The 24,864-nt window shown below is 40.0% G+C and overlaps 1 protein-coding gene across 5 annotated transcripts in view; it reads left to right on the top strand.

Annotated features, from left to right (window-relative positions):
- The window catches only part of itsn1 (intersectin 1 (SH3 domain protein)), a 55,145-nt gene extending 33,842 nt beyond the window's left edge, over nt 1-21,303 (top strand). For all 5 annotated transcript variants that reach the window (XM_028603243.1, XM_028603242.1, XM_028603240.1 and 2 more), the window contains 15 exons: nt 8,807-8,928; nt 10,241-10,347; nt 11,281-11,382; nt 11,485-11,566; nt 12,779-12,877; nt 13,002-13,085; nt 13,511-13,594; nt 13,964-14,095; nt 14,967-15,047; nt 16,928-17,049; nt 17,258-17,340; nt 17,464-17,547; nt 18,305-18,369; nt 19,277-19,385; nt 19,714-21,303. In XM_028603243.1, coding sequence (XP_028459044.1) covers nt 8,807-8,928; nt 10,241-10,347; nt 11,281-11,382; nt 11,485-11,566; nt 12,779-12,877; nt 13,002-13,085; nt 13,511-13,594; nt 13,964-14,095; nt 14,967-15,047; nt 16,928-17,049; nt 17,258-17,340; nt 17,464-17,547; nt 18,305-18,369; nt 19,277-19,385; nt 19,714-19,862 — 1,505 coding nt within the window. In that variant the 3' untranslated portion in view covers nt 19,863-21,303. The remainder of the gene's footprint in view (nt 1-8,806; nt 8,929-10,240; nt 10,348-11,280; nt 11,383-11,484; nt 11,567-12,778; nt 12,878-13,001; nt 13,086-13,510; nt 13,595-13,963; nt 14,096-14,966; nt 15,048-16,927; nt 17,050-17,257; nt 17,341-17,463; nt 17,548-18,304; nt 18,370-19,276; nt 19,386-19,713) is intronic.
- Nucleotides 21,304-24,864: the final 3,561 nt, after the last annotated feature.

The following is a 24,864-nucleotide window of genomic DNA, read 5'->3' as shown; positions in this document are numbered from 1 at the left end:
ACTTAAAGTATTAAAAGGAAAAGTACTGAATGCAGAAAAAAGCTTACATTTTATAAACTGGAAACGATCAAAGCAGTTGTATCAATGAACTGAAGTGTTTATTAGGGTAATCATTTCAGCTGTACTTGTAGGCCTGTATATTGTGTAGTTTTTATTCATAATAAAACATCGTATTTTATAAACCACATGTGTTTTGTGTGCAATAATCTTTATCTGTAAAGTAACTAGTAACTAAAGCTGTCAGATAAACGCAGTGGAGTAAAAAGTACAATATTTCTCTCTGAAATGTAGCGGAGTAGAAGAACAAAAGTGGCATGAAAAGACTCAAGTAAAAGTACTGTACCTCAAGTTTGTACTTAAGTACAGTACTTGAGTAAATGTACTTGGTTACATTCCACAGCTAATTATAATATCCATCCATACAGGGACAATATTCTTACAAATGTTGTGATGTTGATTTCAGCCATGTCACCCAGCCCTAACAAACCATCCCCGGTTGGATACGTTTAAAAAAAAATGATTCCATGTGATGGGAACATCATATAAACAGTGGAGAAGCAACGACACAGATTGGATTTCTTTTCCTTAATCAGCCATGGTTCACATTGGTGACCAATAATCAACCAAGCATTACAAGCTTATAGAAAACACAACACATGTTTTTCCTTATTGGACGTTTGATTAAATAATTGGCTCCAACCCAAGTAATTTAGGTATTTCATAAATGAATTGAGTTCTTTAATTAAATAAAATGCTCCAGTTTTATAACACCGTACGCATATAATGTAGAAAAACAAAATGGCCGATTCTTATATACAAATCTTAACATATCTATGTCGTGTACACAAAGTCTGAGTACTGCAACATCATCTGTCGACATATGACATTTTGTGTTACATACAGTATGGCCTGATCACAGTTATATCAGTATTTGCAGGAAACCATAAATCTCAGCACAGAAATGCCAAATACATTCTTGCCTTTCTATATTTATATAAGAGAGCTCTGACAAGTTTATTTTTTAAAGGTCCCATGGCATGAAAATGTCACTTTATGAGTTTTTTTTACATTAATATGCGTTCCCCCAGCCTGCCTATGGTCCCCCAGTGTCTAGAAATGGCGATCGGTGTAAACCGTGCCCTGGGTATCCTGCTCTGACTTTGAGAAAATGAAAGCTCAGATGGGCCAATCAGGAATCTTCTCCTTATGAGGTCATAAGGAGCAAGGTTACCTCCCCTTTCTCTGCTTTGCCCGCACAGAGCATTTGGCCCACCCATGAGAAAGAGAGAGACATCATGGCTTGAAAATAAGCAAAGCATGGCAGTTGGTCAAGGCCACACCCCCACCCTGCACCTTGCCCCTCCCCCCCCTCTCCTCCTCAATACCATTAAAAGCTACAGACACAGAAATGGCACATCCTAAGGAAAGCTCATTGTGGGACTGGCTCTAGTGGCTGTAATTCTGCACCAAGGCTGAATTTCGGGAAAGAGACTTCAGATACAGTATTAGGGGACCACTAAGGTCTATATAAAAGAGACTTCAGATACAGTATTAGGGGACCACTAAGGTCTATATAAAAGAGACTTCAGATACAGTATTAGGGGACCACTAAGGTCTATATAAAAGAGACTTCAGATACAGTATTAGGGGACCACTAAGGTCTATATAAAAGAGACTTCAGATACAGTATTAGGGGACCACTAAGGCCTATATAAAAGAGACTTCAGATACAGTATTAGGGGACCACTAAGGCCTATATAAAAGAGACTTCAGATACAGTATTAGGGGACCACTAAGGTCTATATAAATAGACTTCAGATACAGTATTAAGGGACCACTAAGGTCTATATAAAAGAGACTTCAGATACAGTATTAGGGGACCACTAAGGTCTATATAAAAGAGACTTCAGATAAAGTATTAGGGGACCACTAAGGTCTATATAAAAGAGACTTCAGATACAGTATTAGGGGACCACCAAGGCCTATATAAAAGCATCCAAAAAGCAGCATGTCATGGGACCCTTAACTATAAAATGTCCTGTTCATACATATCTCAGCCTTTAAAACAAGTGTTTTTTACCAAAATGTTTGTTTCATAATATGTTGATGTAAAAAAAAAAGAAGATAATGCTTTGATAATTTAAACTCCCAAATTTTAATATCGTATTAGCCTCACATATGGGACGTATACAGTCTGTCCATTACAAATTCTTTAGTAGACAACAGCTGTCTGCAGATAGAAGCTCCGTCACACTGCTTGCTGCTGCTGGTGCTCGTTCTAGATCCTCTATTTCTATGCTAGGTTAGACCACAGCTCCACACTCTCTGTCTTGCTGCACGCTCCACCCACCTAGCACCCGATTGGTTGTTGTTGTTGTTGTTGTTGTTTTTGTTTAGTTGTTTTTGTTGATGTTGTTGTTGTCGTCCTCTCTCTAGGATCATATCATTACCCAGAACCCCCCTCTCCTCAAAGCCCTCAAAGAGACCCACTAGGCCACGCCCACTAGGCCACTCAACCAATGGGACAGCAGCAAGAGGTCATGGCGACTCTTCACCAATAGAAGCCAGAGAGAGAGAGAGAGAGAGAGAGACAGACAGACAGACAGACAGACAGACAGACAGACAGACAGACTGTAACGTTAAAATGCCCAGTGGTGGCGAGAACTCTGTCTATGCATGGCTCTGACTGGACTTGGCCAAACTCTGTTTATCTAAGGCTCTGGCTCCAAACAGCACTGTTCAACAGAAGGGAGCTCAATAGTCAGAACTCCTCTCCAGCTTTGTTCTTCTCTTCTCCTCCTCCATCTTTTTTTTTTCTTCTTCTTTTCTTTCTGTTTTATCAGTCTGAAGGTGTTTAGATAAGGAGGGAAAAGAGGAGATTGAAGGAGAGCAAAAAGAGGGGACGAGACTATTGAGCTCCTTTCTCCCAGATTGGACTAATGAACATGTTTTTGACTGGATCACAGTGACTGTATACACACACACTCACACACACACACACACACACACACACAAATCCACTCACACATTAACATATATATATTCATACACACAGCCCTATCTTAGCGTGGTACAGTGGATAGTGGGTCATTTTGTGGCTTAATGGGAGATTCTGTCATTAGAATCAGTAACTCAGCTCATCCCGCTCCCTCCTGGTTTTTTTCTTAATTTCTATTTTTTTTTGTTTTTGTTTTACCTCGCTCCCATTGGTTCAGCAGCTTTGTTCACCTGTCAATCAAAAGCGCTGGCTCTACCCCATGCCCTTACTAACCCCTCCCTTCCCACAGCTTCTCAGAAAGACCCACTATCTGCTGGAGGACAAGTCTCAATGTTAAATTCTCCTCTCCTCACCTCACTTCTCTTCCCCTCTCCTCTCCTCAATGCCAAAGACTCCTCCCTCCTCTTCCCTTCTTCTTTTTTCCCCCCCAACTCAAAAAGGAGATGAAGTAATGGAGGGGAGAGGAAATGAGGCAGTATTGAGACGCTTCCCAGAGCAGTGAGTGCTAAGTTTCAACCCAGGATGCAGCTCCCTTCTATGGTTTTTCCAGTTAGTCTATTAGTTTGTCCTCTCTTTCTCTGCTAGGAAAGGAGGCAAGGAGGCATAGAAGGGAGCGAGCAGCTGGAATGGGAATCAGCCCGGTAGCTCAGGGCTAGAAATGGAAAGCCATGCTCTAACTGCTTAGCATTCTAGCTAACCAAATTACACGCACACACACAAAATGCAGCACGGTACAGAGAGTTTGGAGTGTGCACGTGACCTGAAACAGTGTGAACAGATTGCACGCACACACACACACACACACACAAACACACATCTCTCGTTCACACTCAGACACAGTGGTAATGTTTTTATCCGTTGTAGTTTAACATTTTGAATATGTATTAACTTTAACTGATCCGTTGTTGTTATTTTTGTTTACATGTTTATTTTTTTGTCTGTTGCTATGGTGATGAGATGATGTCACACTGTTGAGGGCCAGGATGATGGACATGAACACACAAGACAGATTTGGTACTAAATATGTAGGGGTGAAATGATTTGTCATAAAAAAAAAAAACTTGCTCATGGCCGTCCGATCTTTGAATCATTCCAGTCAAAGGAATATTTCGACAAATGCATTTATTTGCTCTCTTGATGAGAGAAAATCAATACCACTCTCATGTCTGTCTGTTAAGTATGAAGCTAGAGTCGGGGGCTGATTGGCTTAGCATGAAACAACTAGCCTGGCTCCAAATCCACCTAAAAAAAACAACCTCTAAAGCCAGCTTCTGAACTACAACTTGTTTTTACATTTCTGTTTGTGGATGAAACGGATGAAACAAACAAAATCTGACTTGTTCAGTTGTAAGCATTTCAGGTGTTGGTTTGGTTGGATTATTTTGGAGCTCTTGAAAGAGCCAGGTGAGCTGTTTCGCCCTGCCTCCAGTTTTTATGCTATGCTAAGCTAGTCGGCTTCAGGCTCTGGCTCTAGCTCTATACGTAACGGGCATTGGTATTGCTCTTCTCATCTCACACTCGGTAAGAAAGCGATTAAGTATATTTCCCAAAAAACTATTCCTTTGAATAGCTCAGCTGTTTTTAGTTGTGGCTCAATTTCCCAAACTAGTGTTATTTTGAAGTCATTTGAGCTTTACCTCTTTGAATTTTCCACACTGTGATGCACCTTTTTAAAAGTATTTGAGCTTGTTGTCACCATACTTCATGCACAAAAAAGCTGATTTTAATTTTGCTTCCCCCTGCACTGCCAAACCTACTGTATCAACCCATGCACGATCCCTTCACCCCTAGGAGATATTAAGGCTGGGACAGTGAAACCTGTGAAATGTTAAACTCTGAGGCCCAGGACTGTAGCTGTTTCCGACAACCAGTTCCATTACATTCAGTTCATAACTCTGATTTGTTTGTTTTTTTAGCAGCCGTGTTCTTTGCCTCAAATGTCGTTAGCTTAAATAGATCTTTACAGCACTGCTCCATGTCCATAAAACACCATATATCATATCGTTGCTGTCGGGTAAAGCCTTCTTTGTCCCGAATAGAGCTGCAAATATTAATTGATTTATCGATTTGAGTCATTTTTTTATGAAAAAAAGATTCCAGCTTCTAAAATGTGAATATTTTCTAGTTTCTTCACTCGTCTGTGACGTTATCTTGGGCTGACTTTTTATAGAACCAAACAACTAATTGATTGATTGATTAAATAATCGACAGATTATTCGGCTATGAAAATAATCGTTGGTTGCAGCCCTGGTCCCAAAGTGTTTTTCAGCAAATGAAAAAGGCTAATTTGAAAATATTTTTGTGAGCTTTTTACCTCAGACAAAATCGCCTCGTCACTGTTTAAGTATTTGTAAAAGCCACAGATAGATGTAAAGGGTGATCGATAGCATTGATTTATGAAATTAAAATTTAAAAATGTGGAGATACGCGGTTTCTGCCAACAGCAAGGATATTTTATCATATCACTGATTAACAGCTCTGTGTCAAACAAACTGGCAGACAACAAAGCCTCACTTTCAAATAATATATATATATATTACCTGTTACTATGGTGACCTATCTTTTCCACTTCCAACAGCAACAGAACCGCGCCTCTATTTGCTCCCATAGCAACAGACTAGTGTTATAGTGGTTGCCATATCAGATTTGTAATGTTGTTGTTTTTTTTTTGTTTATCCAGATGATAGTATTGTGATTTTAATGTTTACTCTCAGAAACAAAAAACAACAACGAATGAAACAATTATTGATCTACGCAACTTTTTATACAACAAGCAATAGAGTTGTTATTATTATTATTATGAACCTGCTTGGATCCCATTGGCTCCTCAAGTATGTCAGTATTAGAGGGGAAGGTCTCTGATTGGGTGATGAGTCAAAGACCATCGGTTGTTAAACAAACTGAGGTCGGAGGCCCGGATTTGGGTTTTTGGTTTTGGGTCCACACGGGACAGATGTATGAGCAGATCCTGGTTTTCGGGGTCTCCGGGAGAGTTTTTGTCAGTTTGGAATAACCTATGGTCGAGACTTCTCACAGTCAGAGTGAGTATTTTAGGTTAGAACAAAGACCCACCTGGACCAGAGCCATGTTCCACACCAGCTGGGTCCATATTACACTTCTTATAAATATATCTCTGCCTGTTACTACATGCTAACCCTCCCATCTGCAGCCATTTTTGGTCCCTATTAGCATTAAGTTTACATCATTTTGGGAACTCAATGTGCCGCAGGTGGAAGCAGCACATAACATTTATGTATTTTATTTCCATTTTTAACAGAACACACACTTTGCTCAACTCTGCTCTGAAGCATGGCTCTGGTCTAGTCTAAAAGAAATCAAAGCTCTGTATGATCTGTAGTTAATCTAATGAATGGTAATGGTTGATGCTTCATATGAATTATAAATACCAACTCTGATGAATGGACAAATGGATTAACAGCCAAATGTAAACGCACTGCACTTGGCGCCAGTGAGCGAATGAAAATAAAGCATGAATGCGCAATTTTATGGACATGAATGGTCAGATGGATACACAAAGGAACGATAAGGATACTGGAATGAATGAATGAATGAATGAAATGTACAGAATGTTAGCATAGCGTTGATAGTAAAAAAACAAATGTCCTGAGGTTTTATTGGTGGAGATGTTGATGAAGCCGTTAATCTGACTGGTCCTGATGATTAAATGGTCTTAGACAGACTGCAGTCGACTGGCCTTGTTACTGTCTCTCACACACACACACACACACACACAAAGGTATCTGTCTTAAACTTAAGGAAGCGTTCTGTGAAATTGGTGTTTGTCGATTGTCAACAAAACATTGAATTTTACGATTACAATTACGTTTTTTTTAAACAAACATTTGAAATAGTTCTCCTAAAATACATTTATACATTTTCACTTCATTGTATATTAAGTTTGTTAACAGTGAGCCGTATAACTTTAACTTTAAGCTACAGTAATCAATATTTTGATTAAGTATCTCTGCAGCTGTTTTCAGCTAAAAAGGCTTAAATATAAACAGGACATTTTATAAATAGCATGGCTGTGTGTCTGTCTGCTTGTTATGTCGAAATCGTACTAGCACAACTACATCTTCAGTGAATACAACTTTTGTCCAAAAGTACTGAACATCTACAGTGTTATGCTATAGATTTTGCAAGCTATTAATAGTGTAACTACTGCACAGCCCAAGCACATCTTAGTTTAAAGGTCCCATGACATGCTGCTTGTAAAATGCTTTTATCTAGACCTTAGTGGTCCCCTAATACTGTATCTGAAGTCTCTTTTATATAGACCTTATTGGTCCCCTAATACTGTATCTGAAGTCTCTTTTATATAGACCTTAGTGGTCCCCTAATACTGTATCTGAAGTATCTTTTATATAGACCTTAGTGGTCCCCTAATACTGTATCTGAAGTCTCTTTTATATAGACCTTAGTGGTCCCCTAATACTGTATCTGAAGTCTCTTATATAGACCTTAGTGGTCCCCTAATACTGTATCTGAAGTCTCTTTTATATAGACCTTAGTGGTCCCCTAATACTGTATCTTTCTTATATAGACCTTAGTGGTCCCCTAATACTGTATCTGAAGTCTCTTTTATATAGACCTTAGTGGTCCCCTAATACTGTATCTGAAGTCTCTTTTATATAGACCTTAGTGGTCCCCTAATACTGTATCTGAAGTCTCTTTTATATAGACCTTAGTGGTCCCCTAATACTGCATCTGAAGTCTCTTATATAGACCTTAGTGGTCCCCTAATACTGTATCTGATGTCTCTTTTATATAGACCTTAGTGGTCCCCTAATACTGTATCTGAAGTCTCTCTTATATAGACCTTAGTGGTTCCCTAATACTGTATCTGAAGTCTCTCGCGAAATTCAGCCTTGGTGCAGAATTACAGCCACTAGAGCCAGTCCCACAATGAGCTTTCCTTAGGATGTGCCATTTCTGTGTCTGTAGCTATTGAGGAGGAGAGGGGGTGGGGTGGGGTGTAGGTGTGGAGGTGTGGCCTTGACCAACTGCCATGCTTTGCTTGTTTGCAAGCCATGATTTCTCTCTCTCTCTCATGGGTGGGCCAAATTCTCTGGGTGGGCAAAGCAGAGAAAGGGGAGGTAACCTTGCACCTTATGACCTCATAAGGAGAAGATTCCTGATTGGCCCATCTGAGCTTTCATTTTCTCAAAGACAGCAGGATACCCAGGGCTCGGTTTACACCTATCACCATTTCTAGCCACTGAGGGACCATAGGCAGGCTGGGGGAACTCATATTAATGTTAAAAAAAAAACATAAAGTGAAAAAAGAGCTGCAATTTTAGGTAACAAAAATGTAGCATAGATAAAAACATCTTCTAAATGAAATGTAATGTAAATATCTTCATAAATACACTGTTGGTGAGTGTTATGTTAATGCTAATATCCTGATATCCAAGATCTACAGTCAATACAAAAGCGCCATTAGGCATCTTCCTTGTTTAGGTATAATGTTCAAATGTAAAATGTCATAAATATAAACTTTTAATAGAGATTTCTCTTTAATCTCTACATACACACATTTTGGACATCTAAATGACAGACATACACAGAACACGGATTCACGTACACAACACGGACTCACATTACCGACTTTTGACTCAAACTCTCCTCCAGCGCGTTCCACTGTTAGCCCCCCTTCCTGTTTGTTGATCCCAGGTATGTATTTCTTGGTAATGTATTAATAGAGGTATAATAGGTGCTGTTTTTTTTCCTGCTCCCATGTGTCAGGATGTTTGATTGACAGCTGTATGTGCGACATTTGTGTTCCAGGGTGCGCTGACCTCCACCTGCTGGACATGCTGAGTCCCATGGAGAGGAAGAGGCAGGGCTACATCCACGAGCTCATCGTCACCGAGGAGAACTACGTCAACGATCTGCAGCTCGTCACAGAGGTAAACACACGGCAGAGCGCGCGCGTCAAACTCAGGGCCCGAGGGCCAAACCCGGCCCCTCGCAAATTTGGATCAGACCCGCCTAACAATTAACCCTTGTGTTGTCTTCCCGTCGGCCATGAAAAAAAACACTTTAGTTGTCCCTATCTCCACGTATTTGTGGTTTTTTTTCAACATTTGCTTTTTTATAAATTTTGATCGCTTTTTCAGACATTTCTGTCACTTTTCCAGACATTTCTGTCACTTTTTCAGACATTTCTGTAACTTTTTCAGATGTTCCTATCACTTCTTCTGACATTATACGCGCCTTTTTCAACATCTCATATTTCAAATATAAAAATAACTGTGACAACATAAGGGTTAAGATTCACAATACATTTTGGCTCACCTAGTTGTGCGCCAAACCAAAAACATGGAAATCTGTTTTCAAATCGCAACTCTGCGACACTCAGCGCAGTATTTGGCAGATTTTGCCTACTTTGAAACTCAGAAATTCCCACACATATTCAGGCCTGTGAAACAGGTTGTTGTGGTAGTGTGTAGTCGGGTAGCCTACTTTAATAAATGTAATCAGAATGCATTGCTTTGCTTGATTTGCTTAATTCTATGCTGGCTAAGGAACATTTCTGCTGACTTTTTTAGGGCTTTATGTTGGCCAAATGTGAAAACTGAATGTATCAGGAGAGATAGTTTAGGTTTTGCCATTACATTATTGCTGACTTTTTTGGCTTATAAGTACTGATGTCATATAGGACTTTGAAAGGCAACTTTGGTTGAACCCAGTTGCTCAAACAAAACTACTGGTATGACTACCACAAACTACGTCAACAATCAAATGGTTTTATTTGTAGCTGTCTCTCTCGTCCTATTATTTTTTATCTGACAAAGCTAGCAAAGGCAGTTGGATTTGGAAACTGAAGCTTTATGTGAGCAGTTCAGAGGCCTTCTGGGAATTAAAGTTCACAGTTTCTCTCAGGGTTACGTCTTGCTCATAAATGTAGCTGCTATAAAGTGTGCGAAGCGAGAGGGCCGAGGGCAGCGTTAACTCGGTCATGCATGCCTATATAGAGACGGAAAGTGCAGTGGTTCAGAACTAAGACACACAAGCTAAATTTACACAAGAAGTTACCGTCCTTATTAAGAACAAATACTAAATGATGGATTTTCTGTTGTGGAATTTGAAGTAGCAAACTGATTTTCAAATAAAATACAAAATGTGAAAATTGTACTTATAGTAATGCCTGGGTTTTGATTAATATTGGTAAAAGTTGTAATGTTTCTGTGTGTGTGTGTGTGTGTGTGTGTGTTTTAGATCTTCCACAAACCTTTGTTGGATTGCGAGCTGCTGACGGAGAAGGAAGTGGCCATGATCTTCGTCAACTGGAAGGAGCTCATCATGTGCAATATCAAACTGCTCAAGTAAAGAGAAATGTTCACGTGCCAGTATTACACACTCATGCACCCAGGCAAACAGTAGATGGAGTTAGACATGAAGATATTTGCATCTGATATGCATTGAAGACAGTAATTGGATTGGAAGCTATTTTAATTTGAAGATTACAATTTCCTAGCAAAACTTGCAGTTGCTTTGAATGATGCTTGTCACTGAAAAATAAACCAGTGTCCTACTTTTTTTGCCTTACTGCCCAACCTAAAAACAGAATGATGTACTTTTTTCTTTAACCCTCGTATTGTCGTCCCGGGTCAAAACAGAAAATTGACACTTTTTCAAATTTTTGTCGACCCATATTTCGATGCTTTTTTCAAAAAAGATTACGTTTTTGTCGCTTTTTTAAACATTGTTAGTGCCTTGTTTGACACTTTTTTCAAAGCTTTATTCTGATGTTTTCTAGGCGTTCAATGCCTTTAGTCGCTTTTTTCATTGTTTTTGGCGCTTTTGTCACTTTTGTGTCATTTTATTCAACATTCTTTGACATTTTTTTTAAACATTTTAATTGCGAAGAGCGCTGCGTTGAACCCTGTGTTATTTTTGGGCAATTTTGTTGAAAGAAACCCACATTTCTGATATAGAAAACTTTTAAAAGGGGTCAGACTTGACCCGAGGACAACAGGAGGGTTTAATGTACAGAAAAGTCGGGGCGACCTCTAGCTCAGCCAGTAGAGTGTGCGCCCCATTTACGCTGAGTCCTTGGCAGCGGCCGCCCGTTGGATTCCGACCCGCGGCCCTTTGCTGCATGTTATCCCCCCTCTCTCTCCCCTTTCCTGTCTTCAAGCTATCCTGTCAATAAAGGACATGAAAGTCATTGAGGTTTGGCACAGGCATGCATGTGGTATTTATGGAAAGCTTTTCTGCTTCTCATCATCCCTCTCGCTCTCTCTCTCCCCCTGCAGGGCTCTGAGGGTGAGGAAGAAGATGTCAGGTGATCGGATGCCGGTGAAGATGATTGGTGACATCCTGACCAACCAGCTGCCTCACATGCAGCCATACATCAGGTTCTGTCTGTCATCTTGTAATCCCACCTGTAGCCAATCAGGGAGTCAGTTGATTTCTGTCTTTAAACAGGCCGAGTCTGAATGTCATTGTTAATGTTTCAGATTCTGCTCATGTCAGCTGAACGGAGCCACGCTGATTCAGCAGAAAACTGATGACAGCCCTGAGATCAAAGACTTCCTGAAGGTATACACACACACACACACACACACGCAGGCAGCATAATTTTGCCTTCAGTGGAATGTTGTTACTTTTAATTATCTGTGATAAACATTTAACAACATTTTGCCAACATATCTCTATCTTTGGGCACTCCCATAAGCTTTCTTATTCAGGCATTTAACACAAATATCCAGAATGGTTGAAGAAAATTTGATGAAGAAGTGTATGTTTATTTTATTAGAAGACTTATTTCACAGAAGTTCCATTAGGAACTGAAGTTAATCTCTAGCCTGGTCCTACCAAACTCTGGTACATTAGCCTGGTCCTACCAAACTCTGGTACATAAGCCTGGTCCTACCAGACTCTGGTACACTAGCCTGGTCCTACCAGACTCTGGTACACTAGCCTGGTCCTACCAGACTCTGGTACATTAGCCTGGTCCTACCAGACTCTGGTCCATTAGCCTGGTCCTACCAGACTCTGGTCCATTTCATTTGTCCAGGGAGTCTGGCCACTCTCCATTGACAAGTATTAACTTCCTTGAAGGCGGGTACTCTGTTGAAGTTTAAAACTATTGGATCTGCCCACAGCCACTCTGGATTTGCCAGAACCAATCGCTAACGTTTGGTCGTGACGTCGGCTTAGCGTCGCTAGCGTTCGCCTTAGCTAACTCCTTCCCCACTAACGATGCGAGCTGGAAAATCAAGCTGTTCCCAAACCCCGTGGGGAGGAGGGCCACGACATCATGGCCACCAACACAACTCAGCAAAGATTGTTCTTGCTCGGGTTTTAACTTCTGGATGTTCAGCAGCGTTGCCACAACGGACCGAATGGCTTCGCTCGCATCTTTCTCCGCCGCCATTACGGAACTACAACTCAAACTAGCGCACAAAACGTCATCTCAGCCACTCCCTCTGTTCGCTGATTGGATCGATAAAGATTTGGCCGGAGAAAACCCAAGAATATACCGCAAACCCAGACGTAGTACTGAAGGAAAATGAAAATTGAGCGGAAGTACGTAGGAGGGCGGAGCCAGGCTAGTTAATCTCTATAAAAATGATCCAACAGTCTGCATTCATTCTTTAAACTTTAACTTTAGACATTAGGAACAGGGTTAACCCTAGTCCAGCACTCTGTAGATCTCGTTTGAATTGTATTTTGTAAAAATGAAAAGTTCACTCAAGTCTAGGAAGAGTTGTGATGAGTTTTCAGTTTTTCTAATGCTGTCTCTATCAGAGGTTAGCCATGGATCCCAGGTGTAAGGGGATGCCTCTGTCCAGCTTCCTGCTCAAACCCATGCAGAGAGTCACACGCTACCCGCTCATTATCAAGAACGTATGTACGACACACACACACACACACACATCTTAAGGGATGCGTTAAGACTTTAAATCCATGCTACCAAATGCCCTTTGGAGTCCTTCTTACTTATTTTCCTGCCTGTCGTTATCAATTATAGATCTTAGAGAATACTCCAGAGTCACATCCAGACAACAGCCATCTGAAAGCTGCTCTGGAGAAAGCAGAGGAGCTGTGCTCACAGGTGAACACACACACACACACACACACACACACACACACACACACACACACACACACACACACACACACACAGACATAATCTTTGATATGCTCGTTGCAAGAATACGATGATATGACAATATGATAATTTCCATCTCAAAATTAAGTCAAAGGCAATTACAACCCTACAACTTCTACCACTGCCATTTTCTTTCTCTATCTATGATAACTGATATCTAGGAAAATCCAAAAATATTATTAAAATTAAAAGTATAAGTGTTATAAATGTTCATCACACGTGATAAAGCAAAACTTTTGATTCATGTACTGTATATCTGAGTTTATGTAGATAAAAGTTTGTTTGTATGTGAAAGTCTTTGTGAACCCAGCATATCTTTTATAATTATTGTATTTTTTGTGTGTGTGTGTGTGTGTGTGTGTGTTTAGGTGAATGAGGGCGTCAGGGAGAAGGAGAACTCAGATCGTCTGGAGTGGATTCAGGCTCACGTCCAGTGTGAAGGCCTGTCTGAAGTAACTGAAACACACACACACACATTGTGTGCTCCACAACATCTATACACTGACAACAGATATATTCTCAATTACCTCACATACATACTGTACAAGTGAAATGCTCTCACACACACACACACTACTGAAACTCTTTCACACACAATACTGAAGTCACTTAAAGCCAAATGATGTCGTAACATGCTGTTATGTGTGCTCTGAACACCCAGTTTAATAGAACGAGTGCAATAAAATAACAAGAACAGACGAATATTAAAACTGACCAATTATCAATTTGAAGATGTCTCTTTAGACTTATTTATCATAATGTTTGACATTTAATAGACAAATCTGTTGAAAAATAATCACATTTCTGTCTCTGTCCTTCAGCAACTGGTGTTTAACTCCGTCACCAACTGTCTGGGTCCCCGGAAGTTCCTCCACAGCGGGAAGCTCTTTAAAGCCAAGAGCAGCAAGGAGCTCTACGGCTTCCTGTTCAATGACTTCCTGCTGCTGACACAGGTGAGGTGCCGGTCCTCTGGCTGGCTCAGTGACTGTGTGTGTGTGTTGTAGAATGTTAGCAGTTAAAGTTGTATCTGTGCTCATGAAAGAGCTGTGTGCAGTCATTGTGGAAGTGGTTCAAGGAAATGTCTCTGATGAATAGAAGGTTATGCTTAAGCCTTTAACTATAGTTTAAGCCTTGTATGGCATAAGAGTGCATTGTGTACCAGACAGATAAGCAGAAAAACAGGAAAGACAGTTAAAGTTGAGGAAGTTGCACCACACAGAGACCCCGACCCCGTGTGTGTTTGTGAAGATAAGAGTTTCTGCCTAGAAAAGAGGAGAGATTAAAGACACAGGGAGAGCTCAGCTCGGGGTTCACTTCAGAGGAGATCCTGGTGGACCAGGCTCTGACTTGATGTCTGTTGCTAGGGAAACTTAGACTCTGTTTGTGAACCCACAATTGTGTTGTAACTTTTATGCTGGACTCAGTAAACTTTCCTTAACTGAACTCTTCATCTCAGATTGATCCTTATGTTCTGGTAAACTTAAGTCCAATGAATGAAGGCGCGGGAAATAATAAATTGGAGTCAGATTTGACAGGCCTCAGGGCCTTATTTCGGACAAATTCCCACTACTGTGTGTGTGTGTGTGTGTGTGTGTGTGTGTGTGTGTGTGTGTGTGTGTGTGTGTGTGTGTGTGTGTGTGTGTGTGTGTGTGTGTGTGTGTGTGTGTGTGTGTGTGTGTGTGTGTGTGTGTGTGTGTGTGTGTGTGTGTGTGTGTGTGTGTGTGTGTGTGTGTGTGTGTGTGTGTTTTTCCTCTGCACAGTCCCAGCTTTACTGAAACCTGTTTCCTGTTTGTAAAACCTGCTTTCTCTCTGCTGCTCCCACAGGTGACCAAACCTCTGGGCTCGTCAGGCTCGGACAAAGTCTTCTCCTCGAAAACACACCTGCAGTACCGCATGTACAAGACGGTAAGACGACACACATTCACACACTCTACTGCTGCTTAAACACGGCCATCGGCAGGTCCTTAACGCCTAAAGTAAATTTGTTGATTTTAGGGAATTTGCACATTGTTCAAATGTATTTAAATGTTAAAAACTGTGAAATTACATATTATAAAACATGATTTTTCTCATCCTTTCAGTTTTGTTAAACAGATTTAAGCATAATGCTGCTCGACAGTAAATTTCTTGCAATAGCACTACTCAGAAAAAACATTTAATCCAAAGAAATTTTTTTGCACAGAATTGAACAAAGTTACAAACTAACAAGGGTAATAATAACAGCGGACATGTTCTGTAGGGCTGGGTATCATTCAAAAACATTCAATACCAACACCATGACTTTGGTACCGGTTCCTAAACGAACGTTATACATTACGGCACAAATGTTTTTATTTATTTTCCAGCTCCTACTACGTGAGCCCCGTCTCTGTGCGTTAACGTAGAGTTTTCCCTGTGTGTCTGCTGCGTGCTGATTGGCTCACTGACCGTGATGAGATCTAGGCCCTGTTTACACGAGAACGCTCGCGGGTGAAAACGTAAAAATATTTTATTAGACCGTCTAAAGGGTAAAAACGCAAAAGTCTGCAGCCTCTATTGTTGTGGTGGCTGGCAACCCATCCCATATTTCGTTACATAAATCAAAATATAGAGTGATTACTCGACCATGGCCACTCTGCCGTTGGGTATCCACAGCCTGCCTATACTTGGTCCGGATGGCTTTCAGCTTTGATGATATCTGACTTCTACAGATAGCGTCTTTCTCGTGTGGATATGACGTCCCTCCAGGTACAGGATACTGCTGAAGACATTCGGTCCATATGTCTATACAGTATATTTTGACTGGCAGGACTCCCAGTCCACGCCCTGTTGTGCCACCTCCTCGTCTGTCCAGACAAAATTGTCAGCTCACCATGTTTTGATTCCATGCTACTGGGGAGAGAAGTAGAAGGAAGGTTCTACGCAGGCGCGCAGTCTTGGTGGTGTTGTGTGGCAGTGCTTCACACTACCACCTAGCCGCCTGGTGTGCACACTACATCGAATTTCACACACTTTTGCGTCACCATATGCACGCAGATTCCCCCCCCAAAAATGCTCATCTAAACGCAGAATAAAAAGTGATAAAGCAACGCCACTTTTGCGTTTTCTCTTCAAATCGTTTCCGTCTAAACATAGCCTTACTCCGGACCTGAGGTATTGAAATTGGCTATTGAATGATGAGGCATGTTTCGATACTCAGTACTTTTAAGGGAATTTGGTCGGTGCCTAAAAATTTTTGAATTTAGTACCCAGCCCTAATGTTGTGTATTTGATATTCCAAAGTTAACTCACCAAGTACATACACCCTCCCTCCCGCTACAGTAAATGTATTTGTACCCTCTATGTGACTAATGCCGCGTTCTATTTACCTCGGAACTTGGTTTTAACGAGGTCAAAGTCGGAAACACGCCCCCCTGACCTCGGATTTACGAGCTCAGAACTCGTACAACCTCGCAGTGGCCCGAGTTCAAAATCCAACATTGCTTCCCCCTGTATCAACAGTTGTGAAAGCTGCAGTAACATAAAGTTATAAGCACTTCTGTCTTATTTGTGTCACTAAATCAGTCATTCACACAGGCATGTCCAACTTCTATCTGTGGACATGTTGTTACGCTGTTTGCGTGCACAAAAAACGGCGTAATGCGTTGTTATCAATTGCTAACAATAGCTAACCGGTCTAGAGCTAATGAAAACAATGAAAATCCGACTTTTAAATAGAACACATTCAACTCATTCCCAGTTCCAAGGTAAATAGAACGCGGCATTACACTAACTCCTAATAACTGAGCTTTTCTTGTCTCTTTCAGCCAATCTTCCTAAATGAAGTGTTAGTGAAGCTGCCAACAGACCCGTCAGGAGATGAACCTCTGTTCCACATCTCTCACATAGACCGAGTTTACACACTCAGAGCTGAGAGTATCAATGAAAGGTAATAGAAACACACGGATGAACACGTGCAGTACATAAGGAGTACAATTAGTTAATACTTATTTCTTCGTTTTCTCCATCATTCCTAACATTTGGGATGATGTTTTACTCACCAACACCAATGATCTGCTTCATGTACTGTCTCTGGGCTTAAAATGTCTGGAGATAGTTAAAAAAGCATGATGTTGTTTTTTTGTGTGTTTATGCAGGACGGCATGGGTTCAGAAAATTAAAGCAGCTTCAGAACTCTTCATTGAGACGGAGAAGAAGAAGAGAGAGAAGGCGTATTTAGGTATCTCTCTTTGTCTTTCCTCCATCTTTTGTTTTGTTAAAGGCAAAAGAAAAACAAGCAGATTTTTCCCATGATCAAACTTTATGATCCTCATTAACATGAAGTCATTTCTCGGTGTCTCAGTGCGTTCTCAGAGGGCTACAGGTATCGGTAGGCTGATGGTCAACATCGTGGAGGGAATTGAGCTGAAACCCTGTCGCTCCCATGGTACGTACACACTTTGAAAAAGAGAAAAGGTTTGAATTTTTTTTGTTCTCTATCTCTCTTTAAAACCTTTTACCTTGCTTTTGGCTGGTGATGCCCATTCATTATAATATTGAACGGATGCTACATTTAATATAAATGCGGTATGTTTTCAGCCATAGTGTGACAAAGATTTTGTTGAGGAAATAAAAAGTTTGACCCTACAGCATCTACAAGTAGTAGGTACAAGTACAAAGTGTCAAATCCTCATTCTACTGATGTAAATTTGGTCCAAGCTAAGATAATAATCCGACTCATCCGACCAAAAGTTCTCATTCAGTTGAAGTTCTCTTTAAATGTGTCTTTTGTCTGAAGTAGTAACTGTTTGTGGTGAACTAGTAAAAGTAAAAATTTTTATAAACATTTATTTATATATATATATATATATATATATATATATATATATATATATTTTTTTTTTTTTTAGGGGTGCACGATTCAGAATTATTTTATAATATATATATTATTTTATTACATTTTTACAGTATGTAAATGTAGTTACTTTTCCCATGTGATTGCAGTAGATATAAAATTTAAAATAAAAAAATTTAAATAAATATGAATCGATTTTTGGAATTCTATGAATCAATTTTGAATTATAGTAGAGCATGAATCGCGATACAAATGTGAATCGATTTTTTTATTTTTGCACACCCCTAATATCTATAGGTAGAATACCTGTTTGTGTGTACTTACTTACTTACCATTTGTGTATTTCCAGGAAAAAGTAACCCATACTGTGAGGTAACCATGGGTTCCCAGTGCCATATCACAAAAACATTACAGGTATGACTACATCTACAACATGTTTTTTTTATTTTATTTTGTATTGCTACATTATTGATTCAAGATTAACATTTGGAAAGTTGTATTATTTGTTCCTCTTCTAAAACTTAATCCTCCTTTAGACGAATAAGAAAAAAATGGTTTGAAAATTCAGTAGGAATTCTCCTTGTGGTTTCTTATTTTGACATTTGAATTTTTAAAAAGAGATAGTCTAAGTCATTGAGAAGAAGCTAATTTGTAGTAAAATTGTGACAAGTGCCATAGGTCTAATTTAATTATTTAAACTATATATATATATATATATATATATATATATATATATATATATATATATATATATATATATATATATATATATATATATATATATATATATATGTGTATATATATATATATATATATATATGTATATGTATGTATATATATATATATATATATATATATATATATATATATATATATATATATATATATATATATATATATATATGTATATGAAAAAAAATACATTGATTTGACTGTCCAATTCATCTTTGAACTGACTGAAACATTGTTTTTATTCTTTAACCAAGTTTTGTATTGGACCAAGTCTGCCGATCCACCAATTGGCTGATAATCTTTCAGAAGAAAAAAAGGTCTGAAGTGCTCAAAAGTAAAAAAAACAAAAAAACAAAAACATGAAGGTGCCCTTTGGAAGGGAACACAAAAGTAAAAAAGACAGGTCTTGCAAAATGTTTTTGCAAGAAGAGTGCCTTGGACCTGTCTTATTTGAATTGGCTGATAATGTTTAATTATTTAGTAAGAATAAAGTATTTGGTACAATATAAGATCACTGTCACAAAAATGACTATTTGTATGTGTATCCGATCATCCATTTCGCTGTTCTTTCTCTCTCTCCTCTGTGTAGGACACATTGAATCCAAAGTGGAACTCCAATTGTCAGTTTTTTATAAAGGACCTGGAACAGGACGTCCTCTGTGTCACCGTGTTCGAACGAGACCAGTTCTCACCTGACGGTCAGTCACAATAACAAAAGAACTGATTATATGATTACCTGATCTCCAGTAGAGATAGGTGGTTTGGGGCGCCTGGGTAGCTCACCTGGTAGAGCGTGCGCCTATATACAGAGGCTTAGTCCTCGACGCAGCAGTCGTGGGTTCGATTCCAACCTGCAGCCCTTTACTGCATGTCGTTCCCCCTCTCTCTCCCCTTTCATGTCTAAAGAGGTCCTATCTAATAAAGGCATGAAATGCCATACAAAAGATACATGGCTTTATGTTCTCTCTCTCTCTCTCTCTCTCTCTCTCTCTCTCTCTCTCTTTCTTTGACTGTCTTCCCCCCCAGACTTCCTGGGTAGGACAGAGATCCGGTTGGCTGAAATAAAGAAGGACCAGGGCTCTAAAGGACCAATCACAAAGCGGTTGCTGCTCCACGAGGTTCCCACGGGAGAGATCGTCGTCAGGCTCGACCTCCAGCTGTTTGAAGAACCATAAAAAATAAAAAAGAAGCTGGACAGGAACTAGGACATATGATGTGGACCAGACAGTTGGGCTGGATTAGACTGGAAGACTGGATTATTTTATTTGTTTGGTCTGGTTCAGTTCCTTAGTGCTTACAGGCTGTTTATGTTTTAGGAGGGCTGTACATTTAGCTGAAGAACTGTAAAGGGACATAAATAAAAAAAAATTCAGTAAGGTAGCCAGGCTGGATTGCCAGGTAACACTTAACGGTAACAGTTTTAACCAGTCAGCACAATGTTTTGAGAGTACATATCACTTTTCTGAGATTAATATTCAACCTAGAACCAGGTTCCGATGAAATCACTGAATCTCTTAAATTCTATACTTGTATACTTTACAAATATAGCGGTTTCTTGAACTGCTGCTTTTCTGGTTAGACATTGTACCAGTTACTCAGATTCATACTCTAGTGGGAGGAAAGATGAAGACTCTGACAAGCAGCTGTTATAATGGACTCCACTGTGCTAAGTATGGAATACGTTGTACTACCAAGGCTTGTTTCTATTGTAGTCCAGTCCAGTCTACGTCTGTCCTTCTTCGGTCTGGTCCAGTTCACTATTTAGTCCAATCTGGTTTAGTTTAATCCAGTCCAGTCCAGTCCAGTCCCCTTGGAGATCAGCCGGGTTTTAACTGTTTTCTCCTCCTCTGCTTCATCAGACACTCCAGTGACTATCCCAACCCTCCTTCTTTAGTCCCATTAAACCCAAACTTGCGTGTGTGTGTGTGTGTGTGTGTGTGTGTGTGTGTCTGTGTGTGTGTGTGAGACTGGACTGCATGTATGAGCGCCAAGGCGGACAGGCTACTTAAAGGTACGCTTCACTGTACATTTTTATTTAATTTTTGTACATCAAGTCTTACAACTCTCTCTCAGAGTCTTAATTTAAACTCCTCAGGCGTTCAGCTGTGAGGCTCTGCGTGTAAAGGGACATTGCCATTTTGAATTTAGGTCTGTTTTAAACTTGACCTTCACTGAACACTTGCCAAGTTATCGCGGAAAAAGCGAAATATGTACAGGTCTAATGAGAAATGCTAACGACGCTATAAAGCCGAAAATATAGAAAGATTTTAATCCCAATATATGACAAGTGTCCAGTGTAAATAAATATCGAGATGTCCCTTTCACATGTCTCAATGATATGACGCTGATAATAATATTGCTGAAACAATGGCACACAGGGAAAAAGTGGGACAGCTAATTTAAGTTGAGGTACTGTAAAGAAGAATGTCTTCATTTTTCTTATTTTTTGTGAATTTGGATGCACACGGTGGTTTTAGGTGATTGATGTCACACATCTAACCTCTGTTGTTATGTGGCTGCTGTGTGGAGCTGCCACAGTGGCCGTCACTATGCAGGGGAGGGAAAACCCTGAAAGAATCAGGGGCCCAGAGCTGGAAAGGGGCCCTCGAAAAACACGCTAGGTACTACAGACATGTATTTAATACGGAGAGCGTTTAAGGCCATTTCCACACTCTAACCCTGAGGTGTAAAATAAAAATGTTACTGTGCGTCGGCACTCCCAGCACTTTTAAAACACACACTGTCGCTGATACTAGAGCAGGGCAGGACTCAAGTGAACAATGTTGCACTGTGGCCATTTTGAATAGTCAAAACTTGATAACATTTTTAGAGATGTTCCGATACCAGTATCGGTATCAGCTCCGATACTGCCTTAAACGCTAGTCTCTGTATCGGGAAGTACTGGAGTTTATGCACCGATCCGATACCACGTAATAAAGCCCTAAAGAAAATCTACATTAAAGTAGTTTATTTATGTTCTTTTTCCGTTTTAACTGACTGTCAAACTAGATAGTAAAAGAAAGTTCTGTGGCGTTCATTGTTTGTGTTTGTGTTCATGTTTCACAAAGAGTTTAACCTGAGCCAGACCGACATCAAAGATAGAAATCATATCACGTCCATACAGAGATAGTAGTATACAGCTGTTAAAACATAATCAAATATATGACACACTGGTATCGGATCGGTATACGGTATCGGCCGATACGCAAGTTCAGGTATCGGAATCGGTATCGGGAAGCAAAAAATGGTATCGGGCCATCCCTAAACATTTTATTAACAGTTTATTTAAAAGATAGTTTAGAAAGACAGTACCGTTAACGTATACAGACGGGCGGTATCTTGGGAAAACTGTCACGACCAGTCGAACTACGAACGCTGTGTAACCAGTAACCTAGCTCAAGCACAGCGTTCTATCTTTTTAATAAACTGTCTGTACACTTACAAAGTTCTCAATGCTTCAGTTTACATGTAGGGACCCTCATTATGCTACCGTGGAAGTGTGGTGATATTTTGAGCCTTGTTAGTGGTGTAGAAATAGCAATTTCTTTTTACTTTACCCTTGCCCGGACAACTAGCGTTATAAGCTAATTAGCGGTTTGCGCTAAAACTGGTCACATTCGATTAGCATGAAAACAGATCCCAGAGAACGGTTCACTCGGTACACATATGTTATTAACCCCTAGGTTCATTTTGTGTCGGATTTGTCCTTTAACCTGCTACAGATTTCCCACCGTGGTCAGAAAGCACAGGGCAGACACTTTGTTTCTCTCACTATGACTCTAGAGTCGCTACAAAGCTAATCGCCATCACTCTCTCACTTGCTCTACCACACAGGACCAGAAATCACGCTTCAATCTTTCCCACCACGAGTATTCAAAATGGCCACTGCCTCCGCCAGTTGGACAGATCATGTTGCCGGTCCGTTCGTTCAGCAGAGCTGTAGATATGTTAGTTAGCCAGCTACTTTGCCAGTTAGTAAATGAAGTTAGTCAGTTTGAATAACTAAATGCCACGGTTACTGAATAACCAATGAGACAACCGATTAGTTACCTTAGTGACCAGCCACTGTCCAATCAGGAGTCAGCGAGGCTCAGCCAGTCGCAGCAGCTTTGACTGTGGAGGAAGGTGTGAACGAATGTTTGTTTCTCCAGACTGAAGATGATGATGATAAATTAATGATGATGAAGTTGTCTTACATCTCTGTGACCCCCCCCTCCCCCCCTCCTCCTCCTCCTCCCCACACTGTACTGAAACTAATCCAGTTTGAACCCGTTCTTACTGTCTACCTTCCAGGTTGTGTATAATACTACTGCTATTTGAGAGTTAATATATGAGCGCTATGGTGGGGGGGCGATAGAGACAGCCTGCTGTTAATTATCACTGTAGAAGATGATGTACGTTGTTGTCTTTCAATGTTGAGAATAAACTTCAGTTGGACCAAGATGGCAGCGGCCTGTATTGTTGGTTTTCTTTGGCAAATTATTTGGTCTGAGCCAGCATGCAACAGGTATCAGAGGTGCTATACTGTACATGGCGGGATAAGAAAGAAAACAAATATGGGACGTAGAAATAATCATTGAAAAAAAAAAAAAAAAATGTGTAGAAGAAAGAAAAATTGAACAATTTAAAATGTTGGAAAAAGCAAAAACAAACTGGAAAAAAGCATCAAAAACGTTGCTTTTCAAGGTTTTACGGGAAGAGACCCCACAAGGGTTAAATTGCTTTTCTCTGCATTTTTTTATTGGGGGGGGGGGGTGAATAAATGTTGGACACTTACCCTTTCCAGACTTGTTAAAATTTGTCAAATTAAACAATTTGAGAAGGAAAAATCATTCTATGGTCAAAAGGCTGGGAACCACTGGGTCACGTTAAAAAATTAAAAATTCAATATTTCTATTGCTTTTTATTGTTTCGCTTTACTTCATCAAGAATGTGAGCAGTTTGCAGAGTTTGCCGTTATTTTTGCACAAGTTAAAATCAAACGACGGACATCCAAAAATAAAAAATATATTATACAGATTATACAGAAAAAAACCCAGGAAGGTATTTTTTTCAATATTCCCAATAAAGACATTATTAGTTATAAAAGTAAAACAATCAGTATAAGTTTCTTATTTACCCTGTGCTATGACGTTTGAGAGTAAAGAGTCTGCCTGATCATGTATTTGAAGCAAACTGAGGAACAAAGTTGAAAATTTTCTTTTTGCCACAAATGTGCATTGCTGTTACCAGCCATTCATCATTTTATTTCCGTCTGATGACATTATGGTTGGGACAGATTACGTATTTAGTATTTCCCAGTTCTGCACCAGTTGTTTCCTTGTCACTTTGTATGTTTTAAAACTGCAAAAGCAACACATAAGCAGGCTATATTCATGTTCATGTTTCTATTTTCAACCAGGGTCAAATCTGACTTGACATGGATATCTGTGAACCCTGTAGCCCAAAATGGCTAAAAAGGAGACTCACAGAGGTTGCACTGAGCCACAGAAGCTTGGTTCAGGACTAACTGCACTCTGTAATGGACCCATAACATACAATACAGTACAGTACAGTTCAATCTGGAAAATAGTCCTTCCTGTCAGTCTGATAGCCACAAAACAACAAGTGTAAAAGGGGTGTACCTTGCTCAGGGGCGATTCTAGGATCAGACCTTTAGGGGGGCTCGGCCCTTAATGAGAATGTGACACGGATTGCCTTGAAATCAGTAATTTCATTAGCCGATAATCTCTGAGCTAGCTACTGAACAACAACGTCAGCTAATGTTTTTGACACTATTAACACTATAATGAAACTAAACCTGACACTTTATAAGTCACAGCAATAACAACCAATTTGACACAATGTTCTAACATTCAGCAATTTTAGTTGCTTACGTTTCAATTTGGGTTCTAATCTGCGCCATGAAATGACCAACTTCTTCTCTGGGGACTACCAACGTTAAACTTTACAACCGTCTCCTGCTCTCCCTCTGACAGATCAGATAGAGACTCAGCCAAAGGCGGGAGTCTGGCACAACCTCCTCCGTTTGGCCATCACTACCTTTCTGTTAACCCCTCAATGGGTTACAGGTGCATAGCATTGGCTACAGTGACACAGGATATTAAACCTGTTTCAAGCCCTTTGAACCTATAATTGTGTGTCCTCTATCACTGACAGACAAGTAGGCAAACTCTC

This window comes from Perca flavescens, chromosome 17 (genome assembly GCF_004354835.1).
Source record: "Perca flavescens isolate YP-PL-M2 chromosome 17, PFLA_1.0, whole genome shotgun sequence".
Classification (NCBI taxonomy): Eukaryota; Metazoa; Chordata; class Actinopteri; order Perciformes; family Percidae; genus Perca; species Perca flavescens.
Note: the sequence above shows the minus strand (reverse complement) of the source record. Positions and strands in the feature narration are given on the sequence as shown.